This window comes from Meles meles, chromosome 9 (genome assembly GCF_922984935.1).
Source record: "Meles meles chromosome 9, mMelMel3.1 paternal haplotype, whole genome shotgun sequence".
Classification (NCBI taxonomy): Eukaryota; Metazoa; Chordata; class Mammalia; order Carnivora; family Mustelidae; genus Meles; species Meles meles.
The window spans coordinates 19,290,787-19,306,213 of NC_060074.1; the positions used below are offsets into that span (position 1 = coordinate 19,290,787).

At 38.6% G+C, this 15,427-nt stretch overlaps 1 protein-coding gene across 7 annotated transcripts in view; it reads right to left on the reverse strand.

Annotated features, from left to right (window-relative positions):
* PLEKHM3 (pleckstrin homology domain containing M3) overlaps positions 1 to 15,427 on the reverse strand; it is a 183,016-nt gene that overhangs the window by 19,136 nt on the left and 148,453 nt on the right. For 2 of the 7 annotated variants that reach the window (XM_046018922.1, XM_046018924.1), the window contains exon 7: positions 11,098 to 11,255. In XM_046018922.1, coding sequence (XP_045874878.1) covers positions 11,098 to 11,255 — 158 coding nt within the window. The other 5 variants (XM_046018925.1, XM_046018923.1, XM_046018927.1 and 2 more) reach the window with 5 other exon arrangements.

The following is a 15,427-nucleotide window of genomic DNA, read 5'->3' on the forward strand; positions in this document are numbered from 1 at the left end:
GTCGCCAATAAAAATCTATCTATAAACTTACTCTGATATGATGTGATAAAAAAGCTGGATATAAAACTATGTATTTAATATATTGTCAATTTTTTTAAAAAGTAGACATGCATACATATGTATGGAGATTCTTCTTTATATTTTTGGTGTACTTTTCAAATTTTCTATAATGCACATCAGCTTTATATGGTCAGAAAATTACAACATGAGTTAAACAATGATGAACGTTACCGCCTCTACTCAACAAAAAAAGTTTGTCTGAACTCCTTAGCGATAAGATGATTGCACAGTATTAACCAGACACCTAACAAGAAGCTTGGTAAGAAATGTGTCTAGGTGGAGATGACAGCCATCTATTCAAATGACCAAGTGACTTCAACAATGGCAGCAGCCTCACCGGCGAGGACTGCGTTTACAAATGCGCTGTATTTATAAAGTGATTTAATGGCATAAAGGGTCAGGTCAGCTCTGAGGGTTTCGCACCAGTCTTGACTGTGTTAGCAGACTTTCTGAAACATTTTGACAGGTGAATATAGGAGCCACAGGCCAAGGTGAGATGTTATTTACCAAGTTACTCTTTGACCAAAGTTTAAAAGCCAAAAAACCCAGCATTGTGTTTGAGGGTTTTTTGTTTTTTGGAGTCAAGGAAAACCTTCATTGACACAATAAATACATTCAAGAGCAGGCAGTCATAGAGCCCAAGAGTAGAATTGCTTCTTGGTAAGTCACCACTCTGCTTCTGCCACTCACAAAACCTGTGAGCTTGCCGGGCTTGAGTTTTTCTGCCCCCCCCCCCCAATGTCCGAATGTTCTCCACCGGCCTTTCTATCTCTGTGAATTTATGCCTTTAGAACACAGGCAGGGATCTCATCCTCCATCATCAGTGTCAGAGGACATGGAGAAAGTTCCTCTTCAATACCGCAGAGAGGAACAAACAATAATCAGATGGAGAAGAACTGTTCCTCGGCGAAGGTACCTGGAAGAGGAGTCCACACTTTCTCTAGCTGTTTCAGGAACCCCACACCTCATCACAATGCGCACTGAGTGGCTGCTTCCCAAGAAAAGCCACAGAAAGGAAATATCATTAAGAAAGTGTCTCTGCCTTGGGGGGAGCTGTTCCCTCCCTTAAGCCCGACCTCGCCAAGGCTGCTGTCTGTTGTTGAACAGGATGTAACAGGACTGCCCAGCGCGGCCCACAAACCTGCTAATTAGGTGCGCTGACAGTGTTTGTTTTGGAACCGTTTACCAACAAAGGAATGTGTCAGGCTGATTAGTGAGAAAGGGGTATGTAATGTGTGTGTGTTTGAGTCCAGATGAGGGAATAATCCAGGTATTCAGTCTGTTTGTGCAAGGACTGACAAAAACGAAGGCTGAACAAATAGGACGCCGTTAGGAAAGACCAGCTTCTGGGCAGCGCTGCTCTCTCGTCCTCCTCTGGAGTTCCGATCAGCTCCCCAACCCCTGCCAAAAACTTCCTGCCTAAACATGAAACTCTCTTTCAAGATATGACAAACTATAATTGGTGCCTCGAAAAATGGAAGAGTCTTTGTAAGGCTGCTGGCAAATCTGGGGTTTGGTGAGTTTCTAGGCACCTAAAGTAAGCGACGACTTTGGATAAACGCAAAGCCATCTCTGCGTTTATCCTCCAGGGACAAATCAAAGGGAATGAGGGCAGAGAACACAGAACACACAGAACACACAGCCCAGTGGACTGCTCAAGTCGTGCTGAGAAGAACCATGCATCTCAGCATTTTCTAGGCAAGAAGTGATCCCATATTTTAAAATAAAGCAGTTACTTTTTCTCTTTTAAATCAACCTTTATAAGTTTGAGGACAGTTAGCTGTTTGGAAACTTCATGTGTGCATGAAGTTTCAGGAAGGGCAGGAAGTGCCAAGGCAAAGACCAAAGACCAGGCTGCAGAAGGGGCTCAGGGACAGGGTTGTGTGGACTGCCACGAAATGCAAAATGACACAGACCAATTCACAAGGGTTCTGGGACCCTGGGAGGAGCCTCTATGTTCTTCAGTACAAGCTGGGCCTTTCTGAAATTTGGCTGGGTGGATGAAAGCAATGGGGCTTGGGAAGTCTTCTTTTTCAGCAAGTTAATCTAACAAAATCAGTTTTTCAAAGGAAAAAGAGGAGAGGCCCTGTTAGAAATTCACCTGCTATGGGTTTTCTATGAGGCCAGTGTTCATTCTCAATAGACGTATGTAGGAAATGTTCTTGAAATGTGTGCAAATTGGAAATGGTGTCAGAGTATGTTAACACAACCGGTAAGAGTTTGGTGTTGATAAGTTCAGGGTTCTGAGCACACTTGTTGTTTCTTGGAGGAGGGCAAGGAGTGACCAGCTACCGTATACAAAGAAAAACTGGCAAGTTATGCTCATTCTGCTTCTCCAAACCTTAGTGCTTCAAAAAACACAGAACCCTTTTAGAAGAGTAACCGCTGAGCTACAAATGACCTCCCCTCAATAGAAGAACACTTCCCCTGGATGCCTTCCCTGGGGCAAGTGAATGTTGGGAACCTGCACAGGCTGATGTTCACACACGGAAACACTTTGAACAGTAGGTCAGTTGCTTCAAGTTTACAGGCGAAGCTTACATATAAAGCAGTGAACTCAGACTTTCACTGTAGTCCTCTATCTTTGCAGTATGTCCCCCCAGTTTTATTGAGATGTAATTGACGTTTAACATTTATTAGTTTCTGGTGTACAACACGATGAGTTGATAGGTGTATATATTGTGAAATGATGACCACAATGTTTAGTTAACATCCATCACCCCAGGTGGTTAAAAATTTCTTCTTGTCATGAGAACTTTTAGGATCTACCACTCCTTTAGAAATTTTCAAATATGTGATATAGTACGTTAAGTCACCATGCTGAACATTACATCCCCAGAACTTATTTATCTTATAACTAGATAACTATAACTTTTTACCTTTTGACCACCTTCACCCCCTGCCTCTGGCAACCACAACTCTGTGTCAACAAGTTTGGGTTTTTTTGATTTAAGATGTAAGTGAGATCGTAAAGAATATTTCTCTATTTCAGATGGTGCAAGTATTTTAAATTTTCTTAACTAATCAGTTTATTTAAAAAACTTTGCCAGTGTTCTTAATGAATGCACATGTTATGGTAGGGAGAGCTGAACCAAAGAGTAACTATTTATGGAATGCCTACTATATGGAACACACCAGACTCAGTGTTGAGTATAATCTTCTTACAGTATACCTACATGTAAATACAGCCCCAAATGGTATAGGGGCCATAAAGTCTTGAAGGGCAATATTTTCCATATTGGAAAGCTTGTGGGGATGATTTGTGTGTCACATGAAAGAATTAACAAAGCCAAATGGATCAGACAGAAAGGATGGGACTGATTTATGATAGTTGGTATATTTTGTAAGTTCCATGTTAAAACGCATGCCGAGTGTTTCTAAGATGAAGTATTTATGTTCTTGTGATCTGGAGGCATTTCAGGATTCAGGAATGGCATCTTCACACAAATGTGTGCAGCAGGATGGTCTCTTCAGCAGCATTACGTCTTTAATAGCCAGAGAAGATTAGTGCTATGCAGAGATGTCAGAAAGAAAGCTGGAGAGAAGGCAATTTAAGGGTTTAAAAAAAAAAAATTTAAGTCCTGGGTGACCATGTGGATATATGCGACTTTTTTGCTTTTATATTCACTGCTTTCCCTTAAGTTTTAGAGTGGTATCAGTCTATTCTGATGATTTGTAATTCGGAAGTTGGAGCTTTTATTTCTTATTCTCGATCAAGGAGGGCATGTGGAATTTTATTGCTGTTTTAACAGAATGTTTGTCTCTCTGAAAGCTGTGCTTTCTTTTTTCTAGGAGTGTAAACGTTGGATTAGGCTTAAGTTCTGTGTTCCTGGATCTTACTATTGTATTTAAAATCTTGTAACTTGGATTTTAGTGTTTTCCTATTTAAATCAGACAGAGGCATGTAATTAATTTGTGTTGGAGAAGAAAGACTACCTCAGTGTAAAACTGTGGGCATTATCGTCTGAGTGCAGGAGGTGTGATGGAGAGCGAAGGGGGGTCTGCCTACTCAGCACATTGTCAGCTCCCACAGGCACCCCTGGGCCTCCGGCCTAGCAATGTACAGAGTAGGGAGCTCCACTGTGGTCTCTCAGCCATTTTATCAAAGAAAGGCGTAGTCTCTTATCCCCACCCTAATCCAACTCTGTCCCACTGCTCCAAGTGTAAAAACTTTCAGGATGGCACATATAGGGAGAATTCAAAATAACAGTTTGGGGGAGCCTTCTTTAATGACAGAGGGATGTAGTATCTTCACAGTCTTTTAGGGGGTATACTGCAAAAACGGTCTGAAGACTGTAGGTACAGAAGAAACTGTGATGGTTAATGGAAAAAGCATGGATTTTGGAGTCAGATGTATCTGGGTTCCAGTTTTGGCCTTATCTCTTGGGTCAAGTTCATTGCCTCCTCTGAACCGAGGCTTCCCCATTATCAAACAGAGGGGACAGGATTCCCTCAGCGGACTGGCCTGAGATGAAAGGACGAGATACGTAAACTGTTGGCCCCAGGACCAGTACATATTAGCGCCACGTCCCTTCAACTCCAACACTGTCTCTCGGTCTGTCAGAGACCATGCTCTAAAAATTAATACTAGGACTCTATTGTTAAATGACATATTCATGAAGCTTCCTCCTGTATAACAATTAATTCAATAAGGAAAAGAAAGTCTGCAGAGCTGACCTGTGTTTGACACATGGTCATAATCAATTATGCATGTTAGAACCCAGTATATTCTAATACTGAAGTACATAAATCGGGGCTTTTGAGTTCAACATAGAGCTCTCTCACAGTTTTAGAAATCGTGCAATTGCTTTCTCACCTACCATGTCCATGACTCCTATGGGCGATGCCCCTTCTTGGAGCTCCAAGTCCACCCCCTAGACCACGGCTCCTCCAACACTTCCACACAACTACCTAATGGCCCAGTGTCTCTTAGTAGAGACTCACAACTGCTTGTGAGCGAGGAGCAGCCATGTTCACTGTGTGTCTCCAGAGTCCAGCCCAATGCACAGACACCGCATGCTTAATAAATCATTTATTCGAAGAATGGAGAGTTCCGGTGCTTGTGGATTTTTTTTTTTTAAACTGAGTGGCAATTATGCTGTTCAAATGGTATTTAACTTCTGAGGACACAGAGGTGTTGACTTTAGCAAGGTGGTCGAGGATATATGGTGACGAATACATTAAATGCATCATATCTAAGATTTTTTACCGATAGATTTTTAAACGTAATAATGGAAAATTTCAAACATATTCAAAAGTAGAGAGACTAGTATAATAATCCCTGCATAGCTATCACATAGCTTCAACAATTATCTTTCATTTACATCTATTCCCTCTTCTCCACGGTCACATTATTATTTTTTGCCACCATCAGATTATTTTGAAGCAAATCCCAGGTTTCACATTACTTTACCTATAAAAATTTCAGTTATGTGTAAATTTTAAAAAATTACCCCATTATTCACATTTATTTTTATTTATCACATTTATTTATTCAGCATATCTTTATGGACATGTTTTCAAACTACACTTTGATTTTTTTTTTTTTTAAACTGGAGTGGGCAGGGCAGAGGGAGAGGGAGGGAGAGAATCTGAAGCAGGTTCCACACCCAGTGCGGAGCCCACATGGGGCTCAATCTTACAACCCTGCGTTCATGACCTTAGCGGAAATCAAGAGTCAGACACACGACTGAGCCACCCAGGTGGCCCTGCAACTCAACTTCTGATTAAAGTTTTCCGTTAATAAATCTTTTACTAGTGTTTATTTTTGTCCTTTCCCAGAGACTTGCATAAACTGTTCCCAGTGTTTAACTGCAAACTGAACGCCAAGAGAAAGATCAATGAGTTCCTGGAAAGTATTATCAAACCTGGAATGCCAGGGAGGCTGGTGAGGACTCCTTTGCTCTTAGCCATTTGTCCAAGCTTAGAGAGCTGCATCTGACCAAGAGAGAAACAGAACATTCTAAACAGCTACGTATTCCTTCCTGCTGGGTAAAGGGTTCCCTGAACTCACAGACATGCTGATGTGGTCATTCTGATAATAAGAATCTGGCACCTCTGCCTATGGTCACAGCTACCTTAGAGGAGTGATTCATTCTTCTGGCTGTGATGCAGAATCTCATGCAGGCACCTTTGAAGACAGATTCTCAGAGTATTAAAAAAAAAAAAATCCAATTAAGTCTCACAGGAGATTCTGATATGTAGTCAGAGGGAAGCATAGTCCCTTAGTCATGGGATGAATCCTGGGACTGAGGGCCTTGAAAATGTGTGTGCAACCTAGCAACTCATGTTGGTTTCATATTCTCCAATAAAAGGCACGTGGGCTCCTTGGTGAAATGGCTACTTCTAGGATTAGAGCAAGAAATATATATGATGAGGCTGGGCCATTTGGTAGCACAAGAAAGTACAGAAATGAGCAAAATAAAAAACCCCACAATGATCTGAGTATATCAAAGTGATGCAGGAGCCAGCTACAAGAGCGGGATGGCCAAAGCTGAAATAGTGTGAGAAACAACTTAAGTAATCTTGGATTATAACCCACAATGTAAAATAAATATGCATGTGTCCATGCTGGTACAAAGAAATACTTTGAAAAAATAAATGGGAAGAAGAGACAAATCACACAGGCAGAATTCCAAACAACTTTGTATAAACTCCACTCCTGAGGGAACTGGAGCATAACCTTCACTCTTTAAGTGTTGGATAATATGGAAAAGGTGGGGGGGAAGAGTTCCTACCGTGGAGAAACTGGACACAAACACTACAGTGGTAAGTCACGCTGACAGTACGTGCCCGTGGTCTGATGTGATGAGAATGGCACTTTGTGTCTGTGGTCTTCCTCCCCACGCCCGTAAAACCCAGTCTGATCATAAGAAAAACATTAAGTCCATCCCCACAGAGGGATTCTACAAAATGCTTGACTAGTCCTCCTCAAAACTGTCAATGTTCTAACAACAAAGTGTGAGAAACTGTCAGTCAAGAGGAGCCTAGGGAGATGTTACAACTACATATAATGTGGTATTCTGGAACAAAAAAACCCCAATTAGGTAAAAACTAAGGAAATCTGAAAAAGCTATGGACTTTAGCTAATAATAATGTATCGATATTGATTCATGAATTATAACAAATATACCATATTAATGTAAGATGTTAATGGGGAAACGGTGTGGGGTATATGGAAATTCTCTTTACCATCTTTATGATTTTTCTGTCAGTCTAAAATTGTTCTAATAAAGTTTATTAACATTGATCAGCTTTGGTATTTGAGTCAACTGTTCAGCTGAATGCATTGTGGGTTTCTTTTTTAATAGACTTTATTTTTTAGGACAGTTTTAGATTGACAAAAAATGAGTAGATAGTACAGAGTCTCCATATTACTACCCTCACCCTTAGTTTTCTCTATTATCAAAACTTGCATTAGTGTGGTAAATTAGTTATGATGAATGAACTAATACTGATACATTATTATCAAGTAAAGTCCACAGTCTAAGGTTCACTCTGTGTTGTAACAGTTCTATGAGTTTTGACAAATGTATAATGGGAAGAATAACTTTATTGCCCCAGAATATTCCTGTGCTTTACCTATTTATCTTTCCTTATGTACTCTGGAGCCCCTGGTAATCACTGATTTTATTTTATTTTTTACTGTCTCTACAGTTTTGTCCCTCTCAGAATGTCATATGGTTGGACTCATACAGTAAGTAGCCTTTTCAGACTGGCTTCTTTCACTCTGTAATATGGATTTAAGTTTCCTCTGTGTCCTTTTGTGGCTTGATAGTTCATTTCTTTAATCGCTGGATAATATTCCATTGCATGGATATACCACAGTTTATTTATCCATCCACACATGAAAGACGTCTTGGTTGTTACCAGTTTTTGGCAATTATGAGTAGACCCACTATAGACATCTGTGTGCAGGGTTTTGTGGGGACATAAATGATCAATTCATGTGTTATTTAGAGATAAATTGTTAACCCCCAAATATGTTGGAATTTTGCAGGTATTGTTCTGTAACTGATTTCTAGTTTAATTACATTATGGTCTGAGAGCATACTTTGCATGATATCTATTTTTGTAAATTTGTTCAGATGCATTTTATGGCCCAGAATATGGTCTCTCTCGTTAAATGTTCATGTGAGCTTGAGAAGAATGCATATTCTGTTGTTGTTGGATGAACAACATGAATTGGCTGGCAAAGACGTCAATTAGACCCAGTTGATTGATAGTGCCTTTCAGTTTAATGATAAGCTTAAGCTGACTTTCTGCTGCTGGATCTGTCAGTTACTGACAGATAGGTGTTGAAGTCTCACTAATAGTGGAGATGTGTGTAGAGTTGTGGGTTTGTCTGTTTCTCCTCGTAGTTCTATTGATTCTTTTGCCGCATGTATCTTGACTCTGCTTGTGCACGTTGACTGTTGTGTCTTCTTGGAAAACTGACCCCATTATCATTAGGTAATGTCTCTCTTTATCCCTTTCTGAAGGATTGGTATTTTTTCTTTAAACATTCAATAAAATTAATCCATGAGGCCATCTGGTTTCTTTATGGGAAGATTTAAAAATGACTAATTCAGTTTTTTTACTTGTTATAGGGCTATTCATACTTCTATTTCTTCTTGAGTCTATTTTGGTAATTTGTCTTTCTAGAAATTTACCCATTTCATCTAAGTTGTCTAACTTGTTGGAATAAAGTCATTTATGCTATCTCTTTATAATTCTTTTAATTGGTTTTTCCTTCCTGATTTTGAGTAGTTGTGTCTTTTCTCTTAATTTCTTGGTCCTAGCCAAAGAGCCATCAATTTTGTTGATTCTTTCAAAGACCAACTTGTGGTTTCATTGATGTACTCTTTTTCTATCTTTCATCTCATTGATATCTGCTCTAATCTTTACTCTTTCGTTTCCTCTGCTTGCTTTGGATTTAGTTTGCTCTTTGTTATCTAGACTCTTAAAGTGGATTTTTTTGGTAATGGATTTGAGACCTTTTTTCTTTTTTTTTTTCTGACATGTTTTTCATGATATGTTTATAGCTATTGGTTTCACTCTAAGTACTATGTTAGCTGCATTCCATACATTTTGACATTTTATATTTCATTTTCAGTCATGTTAAAATATATTATATTTCTCTCATAATTTATTTTTTCTCTGACATCTAAGTTTTTAGGGTGTATTGTTTAATTTCCAAATATTTCTCAGGGTTTCTCAGACCTTTTTCTATTGATGCTCTTAATTCAATGTATCAGAGAATATACTTGGTATGGTTTCAATTTTTAAAAAATTTATTGAAAGTTGTGGGGCACCTGGGTGGCTCAGTTGGTTGTGTCTGCCTTCGGCTCAGGTCATGATCGCAGGGTCTTGGGATCAAGCCCTGAATTGGGTTCCTTGCTTAGTGGGGAGTTTGTTTCTCCCTCTGCCCCTCCCCCATGCTTGTGCTTGCTTGCTCTCTCTCTTGCTCTCAAATAAATAAATAAAATGTTTAAAAAAAATTTGAAACTTGTTTTGTGACCTAGCATATGGTTTATACAGTTAGAAGCATTTTTAAATTTAATTTTTATTAAACACCGATTGCAATATATATATATATACCATAAAATTCATTCTTTTAAAGTATACAATTCACTGATTTTTAACATATTCAAAAGACCTTGTTACCATCACCACAGTAATTCCAGAACATTTTTGTCCCTCCTAAAACAAATCTGTACCCATTAGGAGTTACTCTCTTTCCTTTCCCTGATGTCCCTGGCAACTACTAATCTACTTTCTGTCTCTATGGATTTGGCTATTTGGGATATTTCATATACATAGAATATAAAATACGTGGCCCTTTGCGTCTAGCTTCTTTTACCTGGTGTAATGGTTTTGAGGTTCATCTACACTGGCAGCATGTGTCAGGTTCTTTTTCAGGCTGAGTCATATTCCATTGTATGGATATACCACATCTTGTTTATCCCTTCATCAGTTAATGGACATTTATGCTGTTTCCACTTTTTGGCTATTATGAATACTGCTATGAACATCTGTGTACAAGTTTCTGTGTGGTATACATTTTAAAGAAGTCTATAATCTCTAGGCTATGAGTTGGGGACCTGTGTTCAGGAAATGAGGTTGGTATGTGTGTGTGTGTGTGTGTGTGTGTGTGTCTTTCTGTGTGTGGGGCCAACCCAAGTTCCTGTATGTTTACAAAGAGTCTTTGGGTTTAAGAAGAGGCCAGAAGGGCTGAGTCAACTCTTAATATCTTCTCTTCACCCTACATGCTTCAGCCCGCCCTGGCTACGTGCCTTCCCTTCTGTTCTGAACCACAGTGTAAGTGAGCCCTGCTGGGTGGGAAATGAGGTATGATTTCATGGCCAAAGAAGCCAGTGCACAGACACATAAACAGTATATATTTCTATGATGCTTTTGGAATGAAGGGGAAAGTGATATGTATCATTTTGTGATTCAAGAAAAGCAATAGTAAAAACCCCACTCTCAAGTTAGTGGGGGAAGAAAATCATCCATCAATCAATGAATGTGATGATACCCAAATATTACTTTGGTTAGGAAAATAATCCCACACAAACTCCCACTTTTCTCTCCTTTGGATCCTAGAACTTGCATCACCACACTGCAGCGCATCTGTGGAGAAAAGCATGTGGTGAGCCAGACAGCTGTTCCCCAGTGTCTTGTAGTTTTATTCCTGGCGGTCGGTCCAGTTTTAGCCTTACTCTAAGACTGCGATTTCCCATGGCCTATCGCTTGGCCCTGAAGTGTTGTGGGATTCTTCCTCCCTGATCTTCATTCTAAAAATGAATCTGAACACGCTTCATTACTAAGGAGGCAGAGATAGGTGACGTTTTTTTGCAACTCTTATCTCACTCTGGATAAAGATAGGGAAGTGAGCTGGGAATAAACATAGGAAACCAAAGGGTAAAAAATGTTCTCCAAGAATAAGGGAAATCGGCTACAAGGTACAGTACTTGACTGAAAGTTGTCCTGATCTGACCGAGTAAAACAGCGTGTGACACATTCAGGTGTACTTTTGTAAGACAAGAGATTCTGTACCTGCTTGTTGAAATATCTTCAAAAGGGTAGAGGATCTCTCCATTGTTACAGATTTCACAGATGAACCCCTTCTGGCTACAAAGACTGCAGCTGTACACGTGTGAGGCGGCGAATTTAATGACCTTGCCCAGGAATGGCGCCAGCTTCCCCTCTATCACCTGCAGAAAGAGAAGTGGGACAGGGAAGCAAATCCATTGAGAACCGAAGTCTTGTAGACACAGGAGGACTGGAATTCCTTTCCTTTACACAACAGGAAAACCTCTAATTATAATTTCTCAGCAACCCTGAGAAAGAAAAGACGTAGTACTTTCAGTCCAAAAGAACTGTCTGGTTTAAAACCACTGGAGGTTGGAAAACGAAGATGTTGAAACTTCTTCTGTATTCCTCCTTCTCTACAGTGTGATACAGGGAATTGAGGACAGACAAATGGGGAACGTACTTTATAACCCAACTTACCGTTATGTGAGGTATAAGTGAGGTGTGGTGGATTTCCCCAAATAGAAAACAGACAAAGCAAATATTAATGTAGAATTTTATGTTGTAAATTCAATGGTATCTATCTTCTGATGAGTTAATAGTACAGCTTTTTTACCATCTCCCCTAAAACATGTAACAAATGTGGAAAAGTAGGTTTCCTTTGCTGCTAAGTATGTGCATATAAAGAGGCTGCAATCTGACAGTCTGAGAGCCACATTGAGCCCAAGGTTTTTTGTTTGTTTGTCTGTTAGTTTTAAATCTCTCAGTGTTTTAGAAAACGAGCCAATTTGGTAATTGGGAGATTTCACAGAAAAATTCAGAATTCTGGCTTCTTCTGAAAAATCGTCAGATTTAACAAAAGTAGGCCTGAATTCCTATATGCTGAGGATCCTGGCTGTGAGTAGGGGCTGCTTGCTCCTACTGAGGCACAGGCTCTAAAGTCGGCCGTTGTCGCTTCTAGGTCCTGCTGTTCTGCATCTGCCTGCCTCCCACCATGACCACGATGGAACCAATGGCTAGTCAGATGCTTCCTCACTTAACTAATACTGAATAGGCCTCCAAGTCTTCAGCAGTTCCATACTAACAAGAAAAAAAATTTGCCTTCTTTCTCATTCATGCATACACGTATACATGCTGATTTTGATAAAAAAAAAATGAAGATTAAATTTAATTTGGAAATAGCTGGACATAACAGGTAATATAGCTGGATACTATCAAATAAATGCAGAATTAAAATGACAATTTTACATAAAAATAACATCGGAGAGAAATGCCGTAAATCATACTTAAAGAGAAATTATGAGGTCAAGGTGAATAACTAGCAGATAAAAAGACTAAGGAATGTAATAATGTATTTTGCAAAAAATGAAGCTATACATAATACTGGAGACAAAAAACTCACTCAAAGTGGTTTTTAAACATCATGGAATAATCTTACGATGTTTTAAAAATGAATGTAACAGCAGTTAACTAAGGAAGGGAACAGTTGGAAAACCAAGTCTTTCACTCTGTATGTATGTGTATATATATATAGCTTTTTTGCATTTTAAAAACTGTTTTTTTCAAACATTTTTGTATTAAGATGCAGAAAAATAAGGTTCACTGCTTTATAGGATTGGATTTTTTTTTTTCTTAATAAAGGGGGTGGAAAACATGGCTGTTTTTTGAGTCAAGCAAGTGCATTTTCCACCATTCTTTCACTTAATCTCCTCTGCACTTCCTTCAGGAAGCCATAGGTTGACCTGCTTTTATTTATCTTTTCTTAAGAACAATTAACTTCAATAAATCCCAGTAATATGTACTCCTAATACCACCACATGACACACTTTCTAAGAAATAACCACTACCAAATCTTATACCAACCACCGGTAAACACTTTCCAATGTGTCATAGGGTTATTTCTAAATTGCGGTAACGATACTGCAGCTGGGTTTGGTTTTACTTATGTTACTCTTTCCTAAACAACCAATGTTAATGACACATGCCGAGATGAACTAACAAAATACAGTCCATTTAGAGGAAAACATCAGGATATAGAACAGTCCGGAAACCAGGTAACAGTTGTTTGGAGGAACTGAGGGTGTAAAGGGAAGACGTGGAGGAAGACATGATAGTTATCATCTAGGATCTAAAGGAGAAGACTGGTCATCTTATGCACAAAGGTCTTTTCTTTTTTAAAGATTTTATTCATTTGAGAGAGAGACAGAGAGAGAGGAGGGTTGAGTGAGAGGGAACAGACTCCCCACTGAGCGTGAAGCCCAATGTAGGACTCGATCCCAGGACCCTGAGATCATGACCTGAGCAGAAGTCAGATGCTTAACCGACTGAGCCACCCGGGCATCCCATAATTTTTTTTTTTCTCTATTAGAGAACTTCTTTGAGATAAAGGTCGTGAACAATTTGAAGGCTTTTGAAATATTTCACCAAATTTATACTGACAGAAATGTAAATTTATTCCTACCTGGAGACTTTGATAAGCTTAAAAAAATTAATCTGGGTGGCTCAGTTGCTTAAGCATCTGCCTGGGGTTCTGGGATCAAGCTCTGGTCTCTCTCAAATAAATAGAAAAGATCTTTAAAAAAATTAATTTGGGGACTGGTATCTTTATAATATTTATACTCCCTATCAAAGAACCTCACCTATATCTCCATTTTATTAAATCTTCATTTGTTATTGCTTAATAAAATTTTGTTTTTTTCCCTTACATAAGCCACTCACCCTATTATTTAGGTTATTTCAAGGTTAAACTTTTATATAATATTTTTCCTTATTAGCTATTGCTGGTATTTATAATATATTGACATTTGTGTATATCTTATACATATTACTGAATTTTCATGAATGCAAATAATTTTTAGGTGAATCTTTTGGGTTTTCTGAATGTAATAACTTGGTCCCTTCCTTTCTAATATTATATCTCTTACTTATGTTCTATGGCTTATTTCATCATCCAGTGATCCTAAAATAATTTTATGTAATAATAGTGTTAGTGGATACTCTTACTACTTCCATGAGATTCAAACTGGGAATTACGTAGTCTACAGTGAATGGTTCATTTTTCTCCATCAAACCCATATATATTGTCATTCATCACATTTATTAATTCTCTCTCCTTTTTAATAACATCTTTGAGATATAATTCATGTGCCATGTAATTCACCTATGTAAAGTCTACAATTAAATGGTTTTTAGTATACTCACAGAGTTGGTACCATCATCACGGTCAATTTTAGAACATTTCATCAACAGTTGCAAAAAACCCTGTACCTATTAGCAGTTACTCCCTCTTCCCCTGTAACCTGACCCCTTCCCCCAAGCCCTAGGGAACGGATAATCTTTTTTTTTTTTTTTTGGTCTCTATAGATTTACCTCTTCTGCACATTTCATATAAATAGACTCATACAATATATGGTTTTTTTGTGACTGGCTTCTTTCACTCAGCATAATGTTTTCAAGGTTCATGCTGGTTCTCCTTTGAGTTATCTCTGGTGCAAGCCTTTTCTTCCTATCTTGCCCCTGTTATTATAACTCCTCTCTAGATTAACGAAATCATCTTCTAGTTTTATTTTTGGATGCCAGTCTTTTCCCTTTGGCCCATCCAGCATATACACTAATCAGTTTTGGAAATCATTTTATCAGGTATCATCTCTTCTTTCGAATCTTGGTGAATTCTTATTTTGTTATTAGTAAGAATGCTTCATTCATTCATTTCATAAAATTCTACTGAGTGACTATGTCCTAGGTACTCAGTGTATGAGGGAACTGGACAAGACCTGAGCTTACATTTTTGCTTGGTGTGCAAGTTTCTCCGTAAGCTGATTCTACACTACTTATCCAAGCTTATTTTCCATTTCTTACTATGTATCTTCCATTGCGAGAAAATTTTTCCCTGTATAGAATATGCTTCCTCTTTCTCCTGTGCCTTCAGTCATGTCATTTCCTCTATCTCAGGTTTCACTTAACACTTATTTAAATTTCACCAAGGCTTCATGGCTCAGATCTAGTCAGCTTGATCTGGAAAGCCATCGTTGGCTACTTCAGCTGTTACAGACCTCTTGTGCTTCGTATGATTTACTTTTATATCATATAATTTAACACAGAACTTGATGCTGTTTTGTTACTCCTTACTATTGTTTAACATGTGATTGTTTTGCTTATCCAACTAGACTGAACATATAAAAAATACTACCTATAAAACGGTGATTTGATATGGAGCAGTCTAAGAATGTAAATTGCTCGAAGGCAAGGACTGAGTCTCATGCTTATTTTAAATATCCTCTCTCTGCCACAGACACGAGTTCCTGCTGACTGACCAGGGATATCTTCCTATTTTTCTCCTGGGCAGCAGCAGTTG